General features: G+C 44.9%; 1 protein-coding gene across 2 annotated transcripts in view; it reads left to right on the top strand.

The window, feature by feature from the left end:
• ptpn20 (protein tyrosine phosphatase non-receptor type 20) overlaps window positions 1–25,715 on the top strand; it is a 389,207-nt gene that overhangs the window by 34,949 nt on the left and 328,543 nt on the right. For both annotated transcript variants that reach the window (XM_048563379.2, XM_059640399.1), the window contains exon 2: window positions 6,823–6,963. In XM_048563379.2, the coding sequence (XP_048419336.2) occupies window positions 6,840–6,963 (124 nt within the window). In that variant the 5' untranslated portion in view covers window positions 6,823–6,839. The remainder of the gene's footprint in view (window positions 1–6,822; window positions 6,964–25,715) is intronic.

Genomic DNA, 25,715 nt, shown 5'->3' with positions numbered 1-25,715 from the left:
AGACTTCTTTTTGCTCTAGAGTCATGCGGCTTTGCTTCCGCCACCATTTATGAGGCAGAGTGATCCAGAAGCCTTGAATATTTCAAGATAGATTTGTTATGAGCAAGGGTGCCAAAAGGTTATTAAGGGTAGAGTCATTGAGTGATATAGAATAGAAACAGACCCTTCAGTCTAATTTGTCCATGCCAACCAAGTTTCTAACCTCAACTAGTCCTACTTGCTGGCATCTGGCCCACCTCCCTCTAAACCTTTGCTACTCATGTACTTATACAAATACCTTTCAAATGTTGCAACTGTGCCTGCATTAACCACTTCCTCTGGTAGTTCATTGCACACATGAACCACCCACTGTGTGAAAAAAGTAGTCCCTCAGGTTCCTTTTAAATCTTTCTCCTCTCCCCTTCAAAAAAAATGCCCTGTAGTTTTGAACTGTCCCACCTTAGGGAAAATTCCTTTGCTAATCACCTTATCAATGCTCCTCATGACTTTATAAACCTCTTTCAGGTCACCCCCTCAACCTTCTGTGCTCCAGATTAAAAAAAAGTCCCAGCCTATCCTTCTCATTCAAACCCTCCAGTCCTGGCCACGTTGTTGTAAATATTTTCTGAACCCTCTCCAATTTAGTAATATACTTACTATAGCAAGGTGACCAGAGCGGGACACAGTATTCCAAAACAGCCCTCAGCAACATCCTGTACAACCTCAACATGATGTCCCAACTCCAATATTCAATAAACTGAGCAATGAAGGCAAGCATGCTAAGTGCTTTCTTAATCACCCTGTCTACGTGTGATGTAGCTTTCAAAGAACTATGTACCTGGGCCCCTTCGTCTCTCTGTTTGATAACACTACACAGGGCCCTACCGTTAACTGTATAGCTTCTGCCCTTGTTTGTTTTACCAAAATGCAACACCTCGCACTTATCCAAATTAAACTGCATCTGCCACTCCTCAGCCCATTGGCCCAATGGTGGAGTAATTGGTTAAGCCATGATCACATTGTTGCTTGTGGCCTTTACAATGTACTGTAATGACACAGGTTATTTTTGAAACACACGCCAGTCTAAATTGCAGGGGCTCATTTGAAATTGCTTATTTTGCCTTAGGAGAGCATAAAAAAGTCCGGTGCTAACTTTAGGTTTGATGGCATTTAGCAGGGTTGATAAAAGACAGCACTGAAATCACTGCAGCAATGCTGGGAGACACCTTGTTAATATCAGTCCACAGTAATGGCCTCTGTCCTCTTGATCCACCTGTCCTGTGTAATCCTTTGACGCTGCAACCACGGGAAGTGCAGGTTTCTTTATTCACATATAGAGAGAAAGAAAAGGAAGTCGGAGAAAGACAAATTATAATTCAATTGGTCCATGCAGATCAAAAAACAATTGAAGATTATTATTCAGTCCTTCTTTTCTTTTGATATTGAAGTGTTTTACTATGAACACTCTGTGAATGTTCTGGTGTCACAGTTGGGTTGTTTTTTTCATCCTTGCTGAGCGATTCCCAACAGGCACAGCCACTGTGAAGGTGTGTAATGGAGAAATTTCGAACCCACCACGGATTCTGCGTGTTGGGAGGGAACCGAGAGGCCAGAAAAAGGGTCTAGGCCCGAAACGTCAGCTTTTGTGCTCCTGAGATGCTGCTTGGCCTGCTGTGTTCATCCAGCCTCACATTTTATTAAGCCAGAAATACTGTTGTGCTTGCAGCATGTGTAAGATGCTTTGTGAGTGTTGCCTAGTTATTTCTCACATGTCTAATGAATGCTGGCTAGCTCCTTGAGCCTGTGATCGAAGTGCTCAGGCGCATTTTGCGAGTCACCCCTGGCTGTTTCAAGCCTCTCCTTGTGAAAATTTATAACCTTCGAAGCTAGTGCCTATTTTGCCTTTAGTCATGATTGAGTAGTTCGAGCTATATCTGACACACGTTAAATGGCTTGTGAAATGGCTTCTTTTAAGAATTGAGAGGGAAAAGAATACACACGAATTTCTACCATTCCGTTCATGTCCTCTGATCACCACAAATTAGTTCTCAGCCGAGGAATTTCTTTTCAAGTGTAATCTAAAATGAGGAAATACAACAGCCAATTTATGCGCAGCAAACACCTACTGATTGTCTGATGAGGGGTCTAGGCCTGAAACGTCAGCTTTTGTGCTCCTGAGATGCTGCTTGGCCTGCTGTGTTTATCCAGCTCCACACTTTGTTATCCTAGCCTACTGATTGTTTGTTTGTCGGTTTGTTTGTTTTGGTGCTCTTGGCCAATGTTGACCTGGACAATAGCTCATACGGAGTCATGCCGGGAGAGTAGACAGGGTCACAATTTACTACCTGGTCTGAAGAGTAGCATCTCTGAGAGTTCAGCACCGAAGTATCCATCTCACACTTCTGTTTTTCTCTCTCAATTAAGACGGTAAGAAATAGAAACAGGACTACTCTGCTCAGCCCCTCCAGACTGCTCTGGCATTCAATAGGGTCACGGCTAAGTCAACATTCCTCCCGCCCACATTCGTACCATTTCCCTATAAACCCTGATTCCCTGCTTGATCAAGAATATATCTATCTCAGCCTTAAATATACACAAGGACATTGTGCCCCTACAGATCTCTGTGGCAAGGAGTTCCAGAGACTCTCGACCCACTGACAGAAGAAATTCATCCTCATTTCAGTCTTAAATTGGTGCCCCTGAAGTCTAAACCAAGACCTCTGGTTCCAGGCTTTCCTGTGAGGCAATATATCCTCGCAGCGTTATTTTTATTTATTCAGGGGATGAGACCAGCATTTATTGCCTACAGGCCATTTAGAGTCAACCACATCACTGTGGGCATAGAGTCTGATGTAGCCAGACCAGGTAAGGATGGCAGTTTCCTTCCCTAAGTGGGAAGAGTGAACCAGATGGGGTTTTTTTCTGATAATCAACAATGGATCCATGGTCACCATCAGACTCTTAATTCAGATTTTTATAGAATTCAAATTCCATCATCTTCCATGGCAGGATTCAAACCCAGGTCCCCAGAACGTTACTTGGGACTGTTGATTAATAGTCCCGTGACAATACTACTAGGCCGTTTCCTCCCCATTTACTTTGACCCTGTTAAGCTTTTTTCAAATAGATCATCTCTCATTCTTCTTAATTCCAGTGAGTAGTGTGCCAACCTATTTAATCTTTGTGCACTAGACAGTGTCTCCAAACCAGGGATCATCCTAGTGAATTTAAGTCAGTTCTAGAGTGTGGACATGTTATCTTAAATTGTTTGTTAGTTGTTATCAAACTCAGGATAGTTCAGCACGTGCTGCCTGATTGAGGAATCACATCTAACAATGATCATTTTGTTTTGGGGTTTTTGCAAAGCATGGCTGGTTTGGTGCAGTCTTTACTCTGCCTATTATGAGCAACCAAAGGTGACATGCTGCTTGCTTTGATTGGCCCATTGCTGGGATGAACAGCTTATGACCCTGACATTGCATCAACACTGAAATTTATACACAGTGTTGCTCAGTTTTTTGGTAGGCAGAACATCTGTTTTTGAGCAAATGGCAACACCCTCTGTAGAAAATACCACTCATGTAGTCACCGCACAGTGACAGAATGAAATGGCTCGTTGAACTTGTTGTTCAAATATTTGAGGTACTTTAAGATACTTGGAGATAGCAAGAACTGCGGATGCTGGAATCAGAAACAACACAGTACGGAGCTGGAGGAACACAGCATGACAGGCAGCATCAGAGGAGCCAGAGAGTTGATGTTTTGGTTCTTCAGAAATGAACAAGGTTCCCAACGTCAACTTTCCTGCTCCTCTCGTGCTGCCTGACCTGCTGTGTTCCTCCAGCTCCACGCTGTGTTATCTTTGAGATGCTTTGCATTACATGGGCAATTTGAAGTAGAATGAGCAGTCCTTCAGTCTGAAAAAGGGTAGGCTTTGTCCCATTTGTGAGCTAGTGCAATATACAGTGAATGATAATCTGATCAGGATGGTTTTCATGTGCTCTATTTCTGTGTCAAAATTTACAAAGTGAGCAAATGACAAAGGGCCATATCCACATGATTGCTGTTCAGGGTAGTCTTCCTCCTACATTTAATCTGAATCTATTTTGATGTTGTGCATTAGTAAGAAAGAATACATCTGAAAGAGCATTTAAAAAAAACATATAGAATCATACAGCGCAGAAATGGTTCCTTCAGCCCAACTCGCCCATGCTAACCAAGTTTCCTGAATGGAACTATTTCCGTTTGCCTGCATTTGGCCCATATCCCGCTAAACCTTTCCTATTATTGTAGCTGTCCAGATGCCCTTTAAATGTTGTAATTGTACTTGCTTCTTCCTCTCGCAGCACCTTCCATATACATACCAACCGCTGGGTAAAAATGTTAACCCTCAAGTTCTTTTTAAATCTTTCCCCTCTCACCTCAACCTATGCCACCTGGTTTAGAATTCCCCTACCCTGGGGAAAGGACCTTGGCTATTCACCCCATTTATGTCCCTCATGATTTTATAAACCTCTGTAAGGCCATCCCTCAACCTCCTACACTCCAGGGAAAATGGTCCCAGCCTCTCCTTTATAGCGCAAACCCTCCACTCAGCAACATCCTTATAAATTTTATCTGGACCTTTTCTAGTTTAATATAATCTTTCCTATACAGGGTGATCGGAATTGTACGCATTGTTCCTAAAGAGACCTCACCGATGTATTGTACAGCTGCAACATGACATCCCAACTCCTGTACTCTTTCCGCTGACCAATGAAGGCATACCTACCTAACTCCTCCTTCACCACTCTGTCTATTGCAACACTGTTTTCAAGACTGCACCCCTAGGTCCTTCTGTTCAACAACACTCTCCAGGGCATGACCATTAACTGTAGAAGTCCTGCCCTGGTTTATCTTGCCAAAATGTAACACTTCACATTTATCTAAATAAAACTCCATTGCCAATTCTTGGCCCATTGGCCCATCTCATTGAATCATCAAGTAGTACAGCACAGAAACAGGCCCTTTGGTCCAACCCATTCATGCTGACCAGATACCCTAAATTAATCTGGCCCCATTTGCCGATATTTGGCTGAAATCCCTCTAAAACCTTCCTATTCATGTATCCATCCAGATGCCTTTTGAATTGATCAAGATATGATCAAGATCTCTTCGTACTCTTAGACAACCTTCTTCACTGTTCACTATACCACCACTTCTGACGTCATCCACAAACTTACTAACCATACCTCCTTTATTCTCATCCACATCATTGATATGAATGACAAATAACAATGGACACAGATTTCCAGTGCAAGAGGTGCAATATTCAACAGAGTGGCAAGCCAATAAAATGTTTAAGTAATCTATGACCTTTCAGAATCTCGGTCTGCTTGGAATCCCTTTTAATCAGTGATGCTGCCTGCTTAAGAGGCGATTAATTCAGTTGTTCGTGTTTTCGACAAGTTAGGTTGCAGTCTCTTGTGTGACAGCTTTTTGGATGAACAAACTTCAGGCGTCTTGTTTTATTGGTAGTTTATTCTTGGAGAATATTGTCAGAATTATTGATTTTTCTGACAGGGCAACTGGGAATCCTGTGCAGGAAGATTTCTTTTTCCCCCTGAAATCAATTTCAGCAATGACATATTTCTGTAGCACCTTTTTCATGTTGTACAGATTTTAAGTAAGGATTTTAAAGAAGTTACCAAAATGGCCAATAGAGCAATATCTATAGATGCATTGTAAATTAACTTGAGTCGGATGCCTGGTTTACACGGCTCTTAAATGTTGTTTGCCTAACACAACAAGCTCAAAAGATATGTTGCACTGTCTCTTTAGTAGTTTTTGTGGGAAACATTGTTTCCAGAAGAGTCAATAACCAAAGAACAATAAACTGAAGATGAATGGCAAAAGATGAGGGAAGATGGGGGAGATAAGGATTGGATGTAAGGTACACCTTCCCTATTGATTATCATAGCTGGCTCAGTGTTAGCAGTGTTACCTCACAGCGCCAGGGACCCAGGTTCGATTCCACCCTCGGGTGACTGTCTGTGTGGAGTTTGCACGTTCTTGCTGTGTCTGCGTGGGTTTCCTCCAGGTGCTCTGGTTTCCTCCCACAGTCCAAAGATGTGCAGGTTAGGTGGATTGGCCATGCTAAATTGCACCTACTGTCCAGGGATGTGCAAGCTCAGTTGGATTAGACATGGAATTGCAGGATAGGGTGAGGGCGGTGGGCCTGGAGGCATACTCATTAGAGGGCTAGTGTGGACTCAATGGGCTGCATAACCTGCTTTGACAATGTGGGGATTCTGTATGTTGGTACGAGCTATCTAGTTGAACTGTCACTATCATATTTCCTGAGAGGGATCTTTGGGATCTGCTTGATTGATTGAGATAGAAGTAAACCATTTGGTGGTCTAATGAGATTAGATTCTTGTCTTGACAAGTTGTTGCTTCTTCCAGATTCTTGCAACTAGGTGAGATTAATATGTCAGGCAATGTATGGACCTTCCTCACTTTCTCAGTAACAGTGGATCTTATTCTGTCAAGACCCTGAGCTGCCCTGCTCCCAAGTCTACATAACTCCACATTAATCCTTTCATACTCTTGCACAACAGAAACACTTTTTTTACCACAGGGGTCTGTTATGATCTGATATGTACTGCCTGAAAGAAGGCTGGAGTAACTTCCAAAAACAATAGGATATATATTTGAAGAATGTGAGGTTTTCAGGAGTATGGAGAAAGGGTAGGAGAGTGGAACATGTTTACCAGTTCATTCACATAGCCTCGACATGCAATAAAGGGCTGTTGGGCTGTTATCAGTAGAATCCATTTATGCTCATTGTTATTTTCTTTGCAGGATTCGCCAGTCCAACGATGAGTAATTCTTTTGTGACACTAGCTAAGGTCCTGGAGGCAAGAGGAAGTCCTATGGAAGATAATGAGATCTGGGCCTTGTTGTTGCAAGCTACCGAGGTCTTGCAGGAAAATGCGCTAGAAGGTAATTTCTTCAAAAACTCCAGCTATTATTTAATTTTTACATTACGTTTCTAAGTGCTACAAAACAAATCCCGACCTTCTCAAAATGAGAGCAAAGTCCCAAACGTCTGCTTCGGGCTCATATAGATTGGGAACCACCATTTCACAAGCAGCTTCACTAGTCTTTCACGTTGCATCATCATCATCTCATTCATTGGGCAGTTGGGAAGGCAGTCCTTATGGAAAAGCAAAATATTGAAGCGACTGAAATCTGACGTAAAAATAGCAACTCAGCAAGTCAGGCAGCATCTGTGGAGACAGAGACAGTATTTCCTACTTTCTGATAAAAGGTCATCAAACAGTAACTTTAATCCTGTCTCCTATGGAGAATTCTGCTGAGGAATTTCAGTTTTATTTTCTGCTTTATAGACATAAGAACACAAGAAATAGGAGCAGGAGTAGGATACGTGGCCCCTCGAGCCTGCTCAGCCATTCAACAAGACCATTGCTGATCATTTCGTGGACACAGCTCCATTTACCTGCTCGCTCACTCCATAACTCTTAATTCCTTTACTGTTCAAAGATCTACCTGTTTTTGCCCTAAAAGTGTTCGATGAGATGGCCTCAACTGCTTCACTGGGCAGGGAATCCCACAGATTCACAATCCTTTGTGTGAAGAAGTTCTTCCTCAACCCAGTCCTAAATCTGCTGTACCTTGTTTTGAGGCTATGTCCCTTAGTTCTAATCATTTTTCAGTTGTGGCTCCTTATCAGTTTTACTGTTAAAGCTTCGAAAAGCATAATGCATTGGATTCTGCCAAAGGTTAGAATTGGCATGGTTTAGGCACAGTTTATTCTCAACGCTTCCCTTTTTCCACATTCCTGTGAAAAGTGAACTAACAACAAGCTGCAGGAAATGTGAGGATTGTGACCAAAGAGAGCGGTTTCAAAGAGATAATGAAAGGAGGTGAGAATGAGGGAAAGATGTTGGGTCTGGACAGTAATGTAGGCTCTGGGGTAAACTTGCTGACTTTGGATTGAGTGGGAGGTAGATGATGAGGACAGAGTTTGCAGAACTGTGTGTGCACTGAAGATCATGACGCTAAGAGATGGTGCAGGGGCAGAGTAGGACATGGTTTCAGAGAAACTTGCAGATAAGAACAAGAGTTTTGCTAATAATATATTGGCAGATATGGTGCTCCTGATAGTCGGTAATTACAGGATGATTAGAAGGTGATACTTAGAAAGTCAGAAAGGAGGACTGTGGAGACTGGAAGAGAAAGGTGTGGTTAATCATTTGATTGTACGAAAACGTATAGACCAAGTTCTTGCTGTTTCAATACAAAGGTTGATCTAATTAGGACAAAAATCATTGCATTAAATTCCTGATCTGTCACTGGTAAATATGTTAGAACTATGACCCACTCTGTTTCTTAAAGCCAACATAATATTTTCAGCCATTTATCAAAAATTGGACAACGACCCTGAGCATCCTTATACCTTGTGTCAATCTGTGTCATATGACTGGATCTCATCTAATATAATATAGAACTTGCTGTTGGATCCCGCTACAGCACCGATGATTAAAAATATACAAATCCAAATGTTACAAATCATTTGTCACAAATAGAAACTCCAAATAAGATATAATATCTTAGTAAAATATTTACACCTGAATTGTTCAGGGTTGAACTATACAATGGCCTGGACTGGGACTTTGTCCAAAAGAACTTTACAACTTATCCCTCAGAGTATCGAATGGCTCATGGAAGCTACAGTCAGCCTGAGCTCCCTGCTGGTTTTGTTTGTTCTCAGGCCACACGTTGTTCCACCGAAAATGCAACCAGTTTAGTACAATACTAAGCTGCTCAAATATCAGGGCAGCTCCCTGTCTGCAGTAAGGACTTTATGCTTCCTTGGCAACATTACATGAAAACAGAGAACACTTTGACCCTGGGAACTAGTTCCACTGTCATTCATCTACACGCCCAAATGATTCAGGATTCCGAGGCTCAGGCTATTTCCGTACTGTGATCAGGCCCCAGTGGTGGTGCCACAGGGTGCCATCTTCTGTAAGGAAACCAGCTTTCACCTATCTTATGGGGTTCATTTGAGAGTGGGTATAAGCTGGGGAAAGCCAAGGGACCATCCACATTTAGTTGAAGTGGCACTGATATAAACAGACTGGCATTTGATACCAGAGGGGCATCCTTTCATTAGGAAAACGAAATACTTTTAAAAATGGGATTTGGCAATAATGGGTAGAGATCTCCCCTTTCTCAAAATTCTTCCCAGAAATCTATTTTAACCAAAGATGTGCAGGTTATGGTGGATTGGGCATATTAAATGGCCATTTATGTCCAGAGATGTGCAAATTAATTGGGTTAGCCATGGGAAATGCAGGATTACAGGGATAGGATAGGGAGCTGGGTCTGTGTGGGATGCTGTTTTGAGGGTGATTGTGGGCTGGATGGGCCAAATGGCGTGCTCCCACACTGTAGGGATTCTGTGGTCCTATAATCAACTAACTGAATTGCAGACACTTGAAGATTGACAGGGCCACATGTTTGTTCAACATCATTGCCATGATGGACAGGAAAACAACTGATGCAAGAGTTGCTTGAATGAAGACAGCATTGATCCAACTTTACCTCACAAAATGGATATTTTCCATGACTCCATTTAGCTACATTGCCCTTTCGTGGTTAAGTGGTTTGAGGACATTGTCTACCATGGAAGGAAATGTTTATTCAACATATAAATTGTGTTTTTCCAGCTCACTTCATCTCCTGTTCAGTGTTATTGATTGGTTGCACCATTGCACTTCACTCTTCAAAAGATGTCTCCAATGCCCCACAAGGTGCAAGCTGAACCACGTTTGAAAATTACAGAAAAAAAACAATTTCAACAGTACCCTGCTTAAAAATAAACAGCTCCAGTATCCTTAGTTCACTTGGACGATGTCTTTGTTTAACTGTTTGAGTAGGCATGTCACTTGTTTCTCAATCTATGTTACACATCCAATCAGATAGCTGCGTGTTACTTGAGAGGAGCAGAAACTCATTTAGATTTGGAGTTCTGTTCCCAAATCATGAGTTTTCTGATTTATATTTGAAAGATACTTTAACTGAGGTAAGGACATCTACTGTGAACTGGAGCTGGAACCCATAACTCAGAGTATCCCAGTGCTGAAGTTAAGATGAACCCTGTATATATAACACTTTTCACAACTCTCACTATCTCAGTACACTTTGCTGTCAGTGAAGTACTTTCCTTGTCTCTGTTCAAGAAACACCACAGGAAACTCTCACAAAATGTACTAGGGTCTAGATAAACAGATTTCTGAGATGGTTGGTTTGAAGGATAAACATTGGCAAAGGCACCAGGGCTAATGATACTGGTCCACTTTGAAATAGTAGACAATTACAAGTTTTTTTTAAAAATGTGCCTAGTCTCAGTTGAAGGCCTTATCCAATAGATAGGTTTCTCAGACAGTGCAGCACTCCCTCAGCCCTCCAGACAAGGAGTGCCTACTTTGCTTTTTTTGTATCAAGTCCTGGAGTAGGGTTTGAACTCAGAATTTTATCTTTAAGGGGCAAGAGTCCTTCTGAGCTTATACGATGGGGAAACAGTAAAACATCTTCCAAAACCTTCCTGATGCCTTGGCTGTGCTTTTTTTGAATCACACTATTAAATTGGGAATGGTAGCTGAGGCCTATTGCCCCTTTCAGGCTCATAAAATGCTGAGCTTGATGCCAAAACTGCTCAGATCGCAGGCGATGTTGAACAATGTTGAACTTACCTCTGAAGCTGGATGATCCTACAAAGTCAATGGAGAGAATCTCAATTGCATGGCTATTGTTAAAATAAACAACGCCTGTTGGGCCACCTCTGTCGACAGCATGCCCACAGAGTTCTGCCCTTGGAATTGGAGAGTTTAAATTAAGGGGAGAGGCTGGATAGGCTGAGACTTTTTTTCACTGGAGTGTAGGAGGTTGAGGGGTGACGTTATAGAGGTTTATAAAATCATGAGGGGCATAGATACGGTGAATGGCAGGTATCTTTTCCCTAGGGTGGGGCATTTCAAGACTGGGGCCATATTTTTAATGTGAGAGGAGAAAGATTTAAAAAGGACATGAGGGACAATTTTTTACACAGGGAGTGATTTGTGTATGGATTGAACCTCCAAAGGAAGTGGTGGATGCACATATAGTTGCAACATTTAAAAGACATTTAGATAAGTTCATGAATAAGAAACGTATGGAGGCTTATGGAGCAAGCATAGGCAGATAGGACATGTTTACTTTGGGATTATGTTTGGCATAAACTGGTTGGACTAAGGGGTCTGTTTCTGTGCTGTATGACTCTATGACTTGGGAGTTGAAAGGGGTGATGATTAGGGTTTCCTCCCATCTTGGGCTACATTCACCTGTGCTCCCTCAGCAAGCGGTGAGACTGGCTTCCTCGGACGACACACCATTAATAAGGCTCGTATATGGCCTTGAGAAGTTGGACATGAGCTTCACTGTCTCACTGTACCATTCATTACTGCAACATCGGGCCTCAGTTAGACTCAGAATTCAGGCTTAAAGGCTCTCAGCACTGACCCTTGACCTTAATACATGCAGCTGCTGTCTGCAGTTCTCCACACAAAAGTGACAGACCCAACTAAAATGTAAATGGCATTTGATGATGAAAGATATGTGGTGCATAAATGCCAGTATTGATCTCTTGGACAGAATGGCCTATATTCTCTGAAGTACAGCATAATACTGTATACCATTGAAAAGATCACCAATGCATTTCTGGAGGTATTGCTGGCCAGCAATAACATTTGGAAACTCAAATCTCTAATTATTGAAGTTCAAAGTACACGTCCTTGTAATAAAAGTGCGCATTGTACTCTTCGGCAGAGCTAAGACTAACAATTGTATACGTAAATCGTTAACTCTTTCTTTTTCCCAGGGATCTCAAACTAACCTGTGTCAAATAGAAAGAGTTCTGATTCCATGGATGTAAAGTGGCTGAGATAGGGTTCAATAAAACTTCTCAAGCATTCTCCTCCACAGACTGAAGCTCATTTTTACCGTTGGATTCCACTTGCATCCATCTGTCAGCACAGCCTGTGCATTATTACCAGGATTACTAGCAGGAGAGAAATCAAAGGAACAGCTTGTTGGAAGGCCTTCTGCTGAGTGCAATCAGAAGCTAAAAAACAAATCTATCGACCATTGAAAAGGAGAAATAGGAAACCCTGCCCCTAGCAACCTGACATTTTGCAGCGATTTCTTAACACTTTGCTAATAGCTACTCTGGTGAGAAATACTATTGGTAAAACCAACAACCAGCCAAATATGACTGTTCTCTGACATTCTTAGGAACTGCGCATTCCGTTGTGACTAATGCATCGTATGTTGGCTCAGGGCATATTGTGTATTTCAGAATTAAATGTACTATGGCAGTCATTCAAAACAATACATCATTGAACACAGGTGATCCAGTGGAATTGATAACAAATCAGGTGTTCTAACAAATGGTGGATTTAAGTGCTACATTACAAAAACCTGTACAGGTACCACAGAAGAAAAATTCCGAAAATATCTCTGTGTGTGAAATTAGACCAGAAACGGTACCTTTGTTCCCTACAATTTTGTTTTCCTTTTGAATAATGAATGAATGATTTATTTGTTGTTGCATATATCTTGAAGGTACATTGAAAAGTGTTTTGTCTCCACGATCCAGCACCATTTTGAGGTACAGTTTTGAGGATAAAAATAAATTATTTAAATCAGAGATCATCTCATGCGCCGCTTCAGGGCTTCTGCAACATCTCTGCAAGATGCTCTGGTCCTTAAAGAGGCCTGCTCTGGGAATAGCAGCGATAATGCCAATGCCCCAGGAGACTCCAGCTCTGCGGCTGCACCACTTCCTTATCAACACTGCCAAGAGACCAGGCTCTGGGCCTATTGAATATGGGGTTCCCACTCCATGAGTTGCTGCCGCCAAGATTCCAGGCTTCGGGCCTACCACGGCTTGGAGTGCAGGCTCTGGGCGTACCACAGCCAGGGGTCCAGGCTCTTGACACCACCACTACCGCCAAGAGTTCCAGTCCATGCCGCCGACGCTGCAGCCACTGCCCCACCTACACTGCTTCGACCTCGAAGATGAAGTAGAAAAGAAACAAAAGAGAAAAAAAGATGGAAAGGGAAAACAATGCCACCAGCCTGGAGTGGACAGCTCTAATGAGCCTGAACACTACCTAATGCGCTGGTGCCATCTTGGTAGACGTGGATGTCCAAGGTCTGTGCATGGCATCAACTTGTGAAATCAGACGTCAATGTGGGAACATTGCTGGCATGCAAATTGGTATTTGCATAACTTCAAGGAAATGTTGGAGGGTACAGTTGAAAGGAATAACTGAGCAGTGTGTATTCTATATCTTTAGAAAGGCGAAAGTAGAGACAGTGTTGAATAAAAAGGCAAATGAGTCTCTGAGGTGTGCCATGATGTAACAAGGACCTTAATAGTCATATGTAGAGACTCTGCTAGAAGGTTAGAACTAGTGCAGATTAGATCAGGAAGCTCTATTGCTATTGTAGACACAGCAAGTGTCTAGCCAAATTAAACATTGTTTAATAGAAAACCAGAGGTCTGGCCTGAGCTTGTATGAAGAACAGTAGAACCCATATTAAAACGGCAAAGACCCGAGAGGTGAGCTAGTGGAGGTCTTGTAAAGAGATTTTACAACTTTGATGGAAGGAATCAAGCCCTGTTACTCTACAAGCCACAGCTAAAGTATCAGTATGTTATTTAATCACCAACATTATAGTACATAAGGTAATATTTCCAGATTTGCAGATGATACCATGCTAGGCTTAAGGGAGGAAATGGCCTAGTGATATTATCACTGATAATCCAGAGACCCAGATAACATTTGGAGGACCCGGGTTCAAATTCCACCATGGCGGCTGGTGGAATTTGAATTCAATAAATATCTGGAAATAAGAATCTAAAGATGACCATGAATCAATCGCCGAATGCCAGAAAAACCCATCTGGCTCACTAATGCCCTTCAGGGAAGGAAACTGCCATCCTTGATAATAAAATGTGAGGCTGGATGAACACAGCAGGCCAAGCAGCATCTCAGGAGCACAAAAGCTGACGTTTCGGGCCTAGACCCTTCATCAGAGAGGGGGATGGGGGGAGGCAACTGGAATAAATAGGGAGAGAGGGGGAGGCGGACCGAAGATGGAGAGTAAAGAAGATAGGTGGAGAGAGTGTAGGTGGGGAGGTAGGGAGGGGATAGGTCAGTCCAGGGAAGACGGACAGGTCAAGGAGGTGGGATGAGGTTAGTAGGTAGCTGGGGGTGCGGCTTGGGGTGGGAGGAAGGGATGGGTGAGAGGAAGAACAGGTTAGGGAGGCAGAGACAGGTTGGACTGGTTTTGGGATGCAGTGGGTGGGGGGGAAGAGCTGGGCTGGTTGTGTGGTGCAGTGGGGGGAGGGGATGAACTGGGCTGGTTTAGGGATGCAGTAGGGGAAGGGGAGATTTTGAAACTGGTGAAGTCCACATTGATACCATATGGCTGCAGGGTTCCCAGGCGGAATATGAGTTGCTGTTCCTGCAACCTTCGGGTGGCATCATTGTGGCAGTGCAGGAGGCCCATGATGGACATGTCATCAAGAGAATGGGAGGGGGAGTGGAAATGGTTTGCGACTGGGAGGTGCAGTTGTTTGTTGCGAACTGAGCGGAGGTGTTCTACAAAGCGGTCCCCAAGCCTCCGCTTGGTTTCCTCAATGTAGAGGAAGCCGCACCGGGTACAGTGGATGCAGTATACCACATTGGCAGATGTGCAGGTGAACCTCTGCTTAATGTGGAATGTCATCTTGGAGCCTGGGATGGGGGTGAGAGAGGAGGTGTGGGGACAAGTGTAGCATTTCCTGCGGTTGCAGGGGAAGGTGCCGGGTGTGGTGGGGTTGGAGGGCAGTGTGGAGCGAACAAGGGAGTCACGGAGAGAGTGGTCTCTCCGGAAAGCAGACAGGGGAGGGGATGGAAAAATGTCTTGGGTGGTGGGGTCGGAATGTAAATGGCGGCCCATGGCCACCCCCTTAGTCTGTAGGAAGTGGGAGGAGTCAAAAGAGAAGTTGTTGAGTGTGAGGACGAGTTCAGCTAGGCGGATGAGAGTGTCGGTGGAGGGGGCCTGGTTGGGCCTGCGGGACAGGAAGAAGCGGAGGGCCTTGAGGCCATCTCCATGCGGAATGCAGTCGGTGGAGGGGGCCTGGTCGGGCCTGCGGGACAGGAAGAAGTCGGTGGAGGGGGCCTGGTCGGGCCTGCGGGACAGGAAGAAGTCGGTGGAGGGGGCCTGGTCGGGCACCCGCATGGGCCCCAGCTATGCCTGCCTCTTTGTAGGTTACGTGGAACAGTCCCCCTTCCGCACCTACACAGGCCCCAAACCCCACCTCTTCCTCCGGTACATTGATGACTGTATCGGCGCCGCCTCTTGCTCCCCAGAGGAGCTCGAACAGTTCATCCACTTCACCAACACCTTCCACCCCAACCTTCAGTTCACCTGGGCCATCTCCAGCACATCCCTCACCTTCCTGGACCTCTCAGTCTCCATCTCAGGCAACCAGCTTGTAACTGATGTCCATTTCAAGCCCACCGACTCCCACAGCTACCTAGAATACACCTCCTCCCACCCACCCTCCTGCAAAAATTCCATCCCCTATTCCCAATTCCTCCACCTCCGCCGCATCTGCTCCCACGATAAGACATTCCACTCCCGCACATCCCAGATGTCCAAGTTCTTTAAGGACCGCAACTTTCCCCCCACGGTGATCGAGAACGCCCTTGACCGCGTCTCCCGCATTTCCCGCGACACATCCCTCACACCCCGCCCCCGCCACAACCGCCCCAAGAGGATCCCCCTCGTTCTCACACACCACCCTACCAACCTCCGGATACAACCCATTATCCTCCGACACTTCCGCCATTTACAATCCGACCCCACCACCCAAGACATTTTTCCATCCCCTCCCCTGTCTGCTTTCCGGAGAGCCCACTCTCTCCGTAACTCCCTTGTTCGCTCCACACTGCCCTCCAACCCCACCACACCCGGCACCTTCCCCTGCAACCGCAGGAAATGCTACACTTGTCCCCACACCTCCTCCCTCACCCCCATCCCAGGCCCCAAGATGACATTCCACATTAAGCAGAGGTTCACCTGCACATCTGCCAATGTGGTATACTGCATCCACTGTACCCGGTGCGGCTTCCTCTACATTGGGGAAACCAAGCGGAGGCTTGGGGACCGCTTTGCAGAACACCTCCGCTCAGTTCGCAACAAACAACTGCACCTCCCAGTCGCAAACCATTTCCACTCCCCCTCCCATTCTCTAAATGACATGTCCATCATGGGCCTCCTGCACTGCCGCAATGATGCCACCCGAAGGTTGCAGGAACAGCAACTCATATTCCGCCTGGGAACCCTGCAGCCATATGGTATCAATGTGGACTTCACCAGTTTCAAAATCTCCCCTTCCCCTACTGCATCCCTAAACCAGCCCAGTTCATCCCCTCCCCCCACTGCACCACACAACCAGCCCAGCTCTTCCCCCCCACCCACTGCATCCCAAAACCAGTCCAACCTGTCTCTGCCTCCCTAACCGGTTCTTCCTCTCACCCATCCCTTCCTCCCAACCCAAGCCGCACCCCCAGCTACCTACTAACCTCATCCCACCTCCTTGACCTGTCCGTCTTCCCTGGACTGACCTATCCCCTCCCTACCTCCCCACCTATACTCTCTCCACCTATCTTCTTTACTCTCCATCTTCGGTCCGCCTCCCCCTCTCTCCCTATTTATTCCAGTTGCCTCCCCCCATCCCCCTCTCTGATGAAGGGTCTAGGCCCGAAACGTCAGCTTTTGTGCTCCTGGGATGCTGCTTGGCCTGCTGTGTTCATCCAGCCTCACATTTTATTATCTTGGAATTCTCCAGCATCTGCAGTTCCCATTATCTTTGAAACTGCCATCCTTACCTGGTCTGGCCTACGTGTAACTCCAGATCCACACCAATGTGGTTGTCTTTCAGCTGCCCTTTGGGCAATTAGGGATGGGCCATAAGTGCTGCCTAGCCAGTGATGCCCTCGTCCCGTGAATGAATGAAGGAAAACAAAAGCAGGAATGTGTGTTGTGAAGAAGATGGGAGACTTTTTCAGGTGAGGCAAGAGAGGGTTAGTGATTGTATTCCATCAGCCATGTTCTTCATCAATGTGGGAAAGTGTAATATTGTTCACTCTGGAAGGGAAACAGATGTGCAGTATATTTATGGAATGGTGAGAGGTTGCAAATTATAGATATGCAAAGGGATGTGGGCACCTTTGTTAATAAGTCACCGAAGGCTAACATACAGGTTCAGCAAGGCATTAGGAAGGTTAATCACAAGAGCATTTGAGGTGTACAGGAGTCGTGAATCTTTGCTTTAGTTGTACAGGAGCTTGGTTAGAACATCCCTGGAGCACCATGAGGAGGTTTGGTCCCCTTATATTTGGAAAGACATTATTGCCGTCGGAGGAGTGCAACAAATTTTCCCACATTCAGGATGGTGGGACTGACCTAAAAGAGCAAACTAGACCTAGAAGTTGAACAATGAGAAGTGATCTCATTTAAAATAAAACTTCAGAACACTTTAAAGGTATATATAGAGTAACACATACAGTTGAGGTGCATGGTGGCTCTCTGCCTCACGATGCCAGGGACCCAGATTCGATTTTGGCCTCGGAAGACTGTTTGTGTCTTTACACATTCTCCACGTGTCTGCGCGAGTTTCCTCCCATAGTTCAAAGATGTGCGGGTTACGTGGATTGGTCATGCTAAATTTCCCAATGTGTCCTGGGATGTACAGGTTAGGTGGATTAGCCTTGGGGAATACAGCAAGAGGGTAGGGGCATGGGTCTGTGTGGGATGCTCTTCAGAGGGTCAGTGTGGACCCGAAGTAGTGATTTTATGATTCTAAATGCAGATAAGACGCTTCTCCTGGTTGAAGAGTCTTGAACCTATAGGTCTAGTTTTAAAAATAAGGGAGATGCCATTTAGGACTGGGATGAGGAAATTTGTTTTAACTCGGAGGGTTGTAGAGCTTTGGAATTCTCTGCCCTAGAGAGGCTGTGGAAGTTCTGCCATCGAGTATATTTCAAATTGAAGTTAATAAGTGTTTGATAATCAATGGCATAAGGGGGTATGGGGATAAAAAACATTGAAATGTTCAATCATCCACAATCATATAAATGGTGGAGCCGGACTGATTAGCTGAAGAGAGGAATTTTCTGCTTGCCCTCGAGGTGAGTTTGGAGGTGGGAAGATATTTAATGAAAATGAGATGCGTTGCTGGCCAACATAAGCCAAAGCCTGTTGTCTTCCTGTCTCCGTCAGATGTAAATTCTGGGCAGGAAGGTCTATGGTCAGCCTTTCCTCCATACTGTCAATTTTGACCCAGAAAGTGGCCAATTAATGACCACTTAAAGGCCTCATCCTGCCATGTGATGTGTATGGTAGCTAGAACAACGCAATGATCTTAGAGAGACAGTCCCTCAATTTAAGGTAAAATAAAAGAAAGCACTGCTGATACTGGGGATCTGAAACAAAAACCGAAATTGCTGTAGGGGCTCGTCAGGTTTGTCAGCATCTGCAGAGAGAGCAGAACTAATGCTCTGAGCTCAGTGACTCTTTACCAGAAGTGACTGCCTGTGAGTGGAGTTTGTAAATCCTCCCTGTGTCTGCGTGGGTTTCTTCTGGGTGCTCCGGTTTCCTCCCACTGTCCAAAGATGTGCAGGTCAGGTGGATTCACCATGGTAAAAACTCCATGCAGGTTTACGGGGATGGGGTGGGTGTGGGTGGGATAGTCTTTGGAGGGACCAAATGGCTTCTTTTTGCTCCATAGTGAAGCTACAATTCCGCATCAAGAGCAATATTATTTCTGTAGGGAGAGTGGATCAAAGTTTCACCTTCGGGATGCTCATCAGAAGGTGAAGGGTTGCTGGGCTTAAGCATTAACTCTGCTTTCTATCACAGATGGTGAGTTTCAATGTTTTTTGTTCCCTCGATCAAGATACTCAGTGCCTGACTGAGCGACTGGACATCGGGGAGGAGGTGTGCCCTGAGAGCCACTTCCCCACAAACCCCGATTACTTTGCACTGAGTTTGGTCATGCCAAGAAGGGTCTTGGCCCGAAATGTCAGCCTTCCTACTCCTCTGATGCTGCTTGGCCTGCTGTGTTCATGCAGCTCTATGCCTTTTTATCTCAGATTCTCCATCATCTGCAGTTCCTACTATCTCTGAAACAGCCTTTGACTGGCCAGGACCTCTCAGGAGGTGAGCTCTCTGACCCTGGGCTTCAGATTCCAAAGGGACCTCTGCTGCTGGCCTCGCTTCCTCTGATTGCCTGAACACCAGACTCCTTCCCAAAAGCATGGGTCTCTTGCTGGTGCCCCAACAGGTACACGTGACTTCGCCCTTACCTCAAAAAAATTCAAACCATCTCTATCTTTTTATCCTTTCTAATAAACACTAAAAAGTCGCCATGCTATAGGGAGGATAATATTAAATTTGAAAGGGAGCAGAAAAGATTTACAAGAATATTGCTGGGACTAGAAGGGTTTGAGTTATAGGGAGAGGCAGGATAGGCTAGGAACTTTCTCCCTGGAACACTGGAAGTTGAGGGGTGGCCTTTTAGAGGTTTATAAAATCATGAGGGACGCAGATAACAAAGGTCTTTTCCCTAAGGTAGGGGGTTTTAAAAGTAGAGGGCATAAGTTTAGGCTGAGAGGGGAAAGATTTAAAAGGGACCTGAGGGGCAATGTTTTCACACAGAGGGTGGTGTGTGTATACGGAATGAGCTGCCAGAGGAAGTGGTAAATGTAGGTACAGTTACAACAATTTTGGAATTCGGATAGAATTAGATTTATTGTCATGTATACACAAATGAGTGCAGTGAAAAGTGTACAAGTCACTGCTAATGGCACTATCTTAAGCACAAAGGTCCCTAGGTACAACTTTCTCAGTTACAGTTCTCAGAAAAATAGAAGCAAAAAGGTCGAGCGTTGCAGATTTAGGAACAAATTATAACGTGGAGCCCTCCGAGCCAGCCCATGCTGGTACCTAGCCTCCAGTCCGCACTGGGCCTTGACTGCAGACTGCGGCAGAATTCACAAGGCTGGAAGATTGTTGTGACATCACCTCAAGACTGGAAGTCCATGCGAAGGCCATACCAGGCTGAGAGACCACCACGCGGCACAGATGGGAGATCTCTACACCCGCCTGAGAGAGTGCCACGCCACACTGGGCCGAGAGGATGTCACTCTGGGCCGGCAGGCTGCCATGCTGGGCCAAGAGGATGCCACCCTGGGTCGGCAGGCTGCCACACTGGGCCAAGGGACTGCTCTGCTGGGCTGGAAGACTGCCATGCCGGGCCTGTTCCGAAGTTGTGAGGCCCAAGGCTGGGAGCTCGGAGGCTGTAAGGTTGGAGGCTGTGAAGAGAGCGGAGGGTGACAAAAAAAGGGGAAAAAAAAGAGAAAAATAAAGAAAAGAGCAGATAGAGTAGACAAACTTCACCTGAAGCATACTACTCCGCTGACATTTAAGAGATATTTGAACAGGTACCTGAATATGAAAGCTTGAGAGGAATACAAAGCAGTCAGATGAGTTTAGTTTGAGACACCTGGTTGGCATGGATGAGTTGGACCGAACAGTCTGTTTCTGTGTGGTATGACTCTATATGACAGTCCCTGGTGGAACTCTGCAACAAAACCAAAGATGGGCAACAGAAACTTCCAGAATTCTAACAGAATCTCACCGAAAGTATATGCAAGTATCAGTTCCAGGGCAAGAGGATGCCTCCCTCCCCCCGTCACAGCCCCAGTGACACCCACCAGTCCATCAAGACCTGCACTGTGTCGGTGGAAGTCTGGCTCTCCATCCTCACCTTCTGCACACAATATATTTGAAGGAAAGGTCATTGGAAAAACACTAGAGAATGGGCAACTGGCTGCTGTTTCCCTGTCTAGCCCCAAGAGCAATGGAATCAATTCAAACACATCTGACTGAGAATGGTTCATGGTCCATCAATCATAAACTGAACGAGAAAATCCTCGGGTTTGTCTGGCTTAGCACACCACTGGATGGGGAGTTATCTGATTGGGAGCTTGGTGTATATCAAACTGGTTTAGCTGCCATCTCCATGAGATTCATGTATTCAAGTCATTTTATCTCATGCTGTGATGGATTACTACACTATTTTGGTGCTATTACACTTGAAGTTAAATCTTAACAAATATTTCACAAAGGAGTGCTCACCCATTGAATGGAAGGCAAGTAACTCAAGCATCTCCTTAGCTTTGTGCACTTAATCACTTTCCAGTAATCAGGGTCAAAACTTTACAGGAGGTTTTATTACTATGAAAGTGTAGCAACATAGAATCGCGTCCTATATGGAAATCTTGCCATCACAAGACAAAGCATGGCGACGCATGAAAATGGCAACTCTGCAACTGTAACCAATACAGTAAGATTCATGAAATTACCATCCATTAAGTTCAAGCTGCCAGAGTGTAAAGACGGTCATTTGGCTGCCCTGAAACGCATCTTGCACCCGTTATTGTTAAAAACATCACGAGCTTATTTGAGTTTGAAAGGCTTAATTGAAAATTTGCACGCAGTGTGCTCAAAAAGCACCGAGCAATAAAAACATTTTTTTTAGTTGACAGTTTCCACATGCTGTCAGCTCTCTACTTTTCCCACTCCTCCCAATTTGTTTGTTCCACTTCTGAGGGAGCACGGCCCGGTTGGAGGGAGCGCGGCACGGTTGGAGGGTGCGCGCCGAGGGAGCATGGCACGGTCAGAGGGTGCACACTGAGGGAGCGCAACACTGTTGCCTACATGTTGTCTACATGGACTTTAGCAAGGCCTTTGACAAGACTCTGAATGGTAGACTGGTTGGTAAGGTTAGATTGTATGGGATCCATGGAGGGGTAGCCAAGTGGATACAAAATTGGCCTGATGGCAGGAGACAGAGGGGATTGGCGGAGGGGAGTGTTTTTGGACTGGAAGCCTATGACTAGCAGTTGTTCTTTGTCATTTACACAAACAATTTGGATGAGAAGTTTGGTATGCTTGCCTTCATCTGTTAATGCATTGAGTATAGGAGTTGCGATGTCATGTTGCTACTGTATAGTACATTGATGCCAGTTTTGGAATACAACATTCAATTCTGGTTGCCCTTCTGTTGTTAAGACATTGTTAAACTTGAGAGAGTGCAGAAAATATTTCCAAGGGTGTTGCCTGCATTGAAGGATTTGAGTTGTTTGGAGGGGTTGATTAGGCTGGGGTTTTTTCCCCCGGAGCATCAGAGACTGAGGATGACTTTATAGAGTTTTATAAAATCATCAGGGGCACAGCTACAGTCTTTTTGCAAGGTAGGGGTGACCAAAGCTAGAGGGCAGAGGTTTTGAGGTGGAAGGGGCAAGATACAAGACAGGCAACCTTTTCACGCGGAGGGTAGTGCGTATATGGAATGAGCTGGCAGAGGAGGTGGTGGATGATGGTAGTACAACATTTAAAAGGCAGCTGGATGAATACATGAATAGGAAGAGTTTAGAGGGATATAGGCCAAATGCTGACAAATAGGGCTAGGTCAGGTAAGGGAATGGAATGCTCTGCCTGCAACGGTAGTAGATTCGCCAACTTTAGGTACATGTAAGTCGTCATTGCATAAGCGTATGGATGTACATGGAATAGTGTAGGTTAGATGGGCTTCAAATTGGTATGACAGGTCAGCACAACATCAAGGGCCGAAGGGCCTGTACTGTGCTGTAATGTTCTATGTTCTGTGTTCTATGTCAGATTAGGATGTCTGGTCGGCATGGATGAATTGGACCGAAGGGTCTGTTTCTGTCCTCTATGGCTCTATGATATAGGAAGCATGGTTAGTAAGTTTGCAGATGACACCAAAATTGATGGTATAGTGGACAGTAAAGAAGAGTATTTAAGAGTCCAACGGGATCCTGATCAGCTGGACCAATGGGCTGAGGAATGGCAGATAAAGTTTAATTTTGATAAATGTGACGTGGTGCATTTTGGCAAGATATACAAGGGCAGGACTTGGACAGTTAATGGTATGGCCCTGGAGCATGTTGTCGAACAAAATTGGCACTATAGTTAGGGTGGTGAAGAAGGCATTTGGCGCACCTGCCTTTGTTGCTGAGAGCACTGAGTTAGGAGTTGGGATATCATGGACAGGACTTTGGGTGAGGCCACTTTTAGAGTACTGTATACAGCTCTGGCCACCCTGCTATCAGAAAGATCTTATAAAATTGAAAAGCGTGCAGAAAAGGTTTACAAGGATCTTACTAGGGCTATGATGACCTAAGTCTCCTTTCCGTTCTGACAGCTTGAAAAATATCTACGTAAATTCTCACAGCTTTGAAACTTTATAAACCGTTCTACTAGGCTGGAGATTTCTGCACAACTAACAGATTGCTCTTCTGCTAGATGGACATTGTTCTGCCATGAAAGCATGACTGTTCTGGGGATTGTACTTAAACTGTTAGTGAGCCTTGGTCTTTTTCTCTACATCCTAAATGTTTAAAGTCATAAGCACGCTACCAAATATCACCACAAGTATCTAGTTAGGTACTCAAATAATGTCACATAACTTGTTGGAAATAATGTCTTTAGTTATTGTTCCAAATGTCTTTCTGACTGCTAAAAATTACCTTCGCAGAACTGAATCCACACCTCTGCTTTATCTTTACTTCAAATCCCAAATTACAAATGATAATACACCACTCTCACCATGTTCTGATATGTGCTGGTGTCTCTCAGGATTTTCAGTGGAGGTCCATTGTTTTCCTAATTCATCTGGCCTCATTCCCAAAATCAAAAGAATCAGCGACAACAAGTAAATGCCTCTGAGTCCTTTTGTTGAATGCTGTGTGATGTGATCACAGTTGAATAGCCCAGCCACTGGGTGTGTTGAGGGGACAGGCGGTTTCCAAGGGCAAAGTGAGGTACTGCATTTAGAAAGGCAAATCAGAGCAGGACTTACATATTTAACGATGAGGTCATGGGGCGTGTTGCTGAACAAAGAGACCTTGGAGTGCAGGTTCATAGTTCATTGAAAGTGGAGTCCCAGTTGATAGGACAGTGAAGAAGGCATTTAGCATGCTTGCCTTTATTGTTCAATGCATTGAGTATATGAGTTGAAAGGCCAAGTTCACTGAACAGGACATTGGTGAGGTCACTTTTGGAGTATTGCAGACAATTCTGTAAATATAGGAAGGATGTTATGAAACTAGACAGGGTTCGGAAAAGATTTACTAGGATGCTGCCAGACTGGAGGGTTTGAGCTATATGGAGAAGGTGAATAGACTGGGGCTATTTTCCCTAGAGTGTCAGAGGTGGAGAGGCAACCTTATAGAGGTGGATTACACCATGAGGGGCATGGATAGGGTAAATAGGCAAGGCCTTTTCCCCAGGGGAGGGGAGTCCAAAAGTAGAGGACATAGGTTTAAGGTGAGAGGGGAAAGATATAAAAGGGACCTAAGGGACAACATTTTCATGCAGAGGATGGTGCGTGTATGGAATGAGCTGCCAGAGGAAGTGGTGATGGCTGGTACAATTACAACATTTAAAAGGTACCTGCAATAGGGTATATTTGTAAGAAGGGTTTAGAGGCATATGGGCCAAATGCTGGCAGATAGGACCAGATTTATATTGGATATCCGGTCGTTATGGGCAAGATGGAACGAAGGGTCTGTTTCTGAGCTGTATATCTCTATGAATCTATGATTCTACAGCAACTTGCTACAGCAGGGGAGCTGTTCAGATCTTCAAATGTTCTTATGTGAGTGGTGTTGCTTTCAGGACCAGGTTGTCTTTGCACTTAACAAGATTGCATGAACTCAGCATTAAAACCTTTCATCTGATGGTGTTTTAGTGAAGAGATTTTGTGTTAGACTCATTATTCCTGCGATGCATTAGCCCTGTTACTAATAGCCCTGGAGAAGGTATTGAGCTGCCTCCTTGAACCACTGGGGTGGACACAGCCACAACGCTGTTAGGGAGGAGACTCCAGGATTTTGACCCAGCCACACTGAAGGATGACGGGTAGTTTGAAGGGGACCTTGCAGGGGATGGTGTTCCCATGTATCTGCTGCCACTGCCCTTCTAGATGGAGCTGGTCGAGAGTTTGGAAGGTGCTGTTTAAGGAGCCTTGATGAGTGATTATAATGCATCTTGTTGATAGTGTGCACTGCTGCTGGACAATGTGGGAACGCTGAAGGTGGTGGCTGGGCTGCCTTTTCCTGCATAGTGAGATTCACGGGGACAGGTTTTAGAAAAGGGCAGTCCCCCTGACACCATGCTGAATTTTCTTTAAGGCCACACTTTGCTGAGCTGTTGTCTTGTTCTGTATGAATACAGCCCATACCATCTATTTTTGACCATTGTCATTCAGCATCAAGTTCAATGTGGAACGTTTGGAGAGAAAAACAGATAGTCTTCATCCCAAAATACCCACAAGTTCCTCTTGGAGGCAGGACATTATCCCCTCACACCATCCCAACCTATATGAAGAACTTGTATTTACTTTTACATTGCCTTTTGGGATCTCAAAACGTCCAATGGAACGCATTGGAGTCATACAGCAGTCAATTTGCTCGCAGCAGATGGTTCAAGCAGAAAATGCTTCTGAAAGCTTTAGTTTAACAGGTTGTATCTTCCTCTGG

Source organism: Stegostoma tigrinum, chromosome 37, assembly GCF_030684315.1.
Source record: "Stegostoma tigrinum isolate sSteTig4 chromosome 37, sSteTig4.hap1, whole genome shotgun sequence".
NCBI classification, from domain to species: Eukaryota; Metazoa; Chordata; class Chondrichthyes; order Orectolobiformes; family Stegostomatidae; genus Stegostoma; species Stegostoma tigrinum.
Note: the sequence above shows the minus strand (reverse complement) of the source record. Positions and strands in the feature narration are given on the sequence as shown.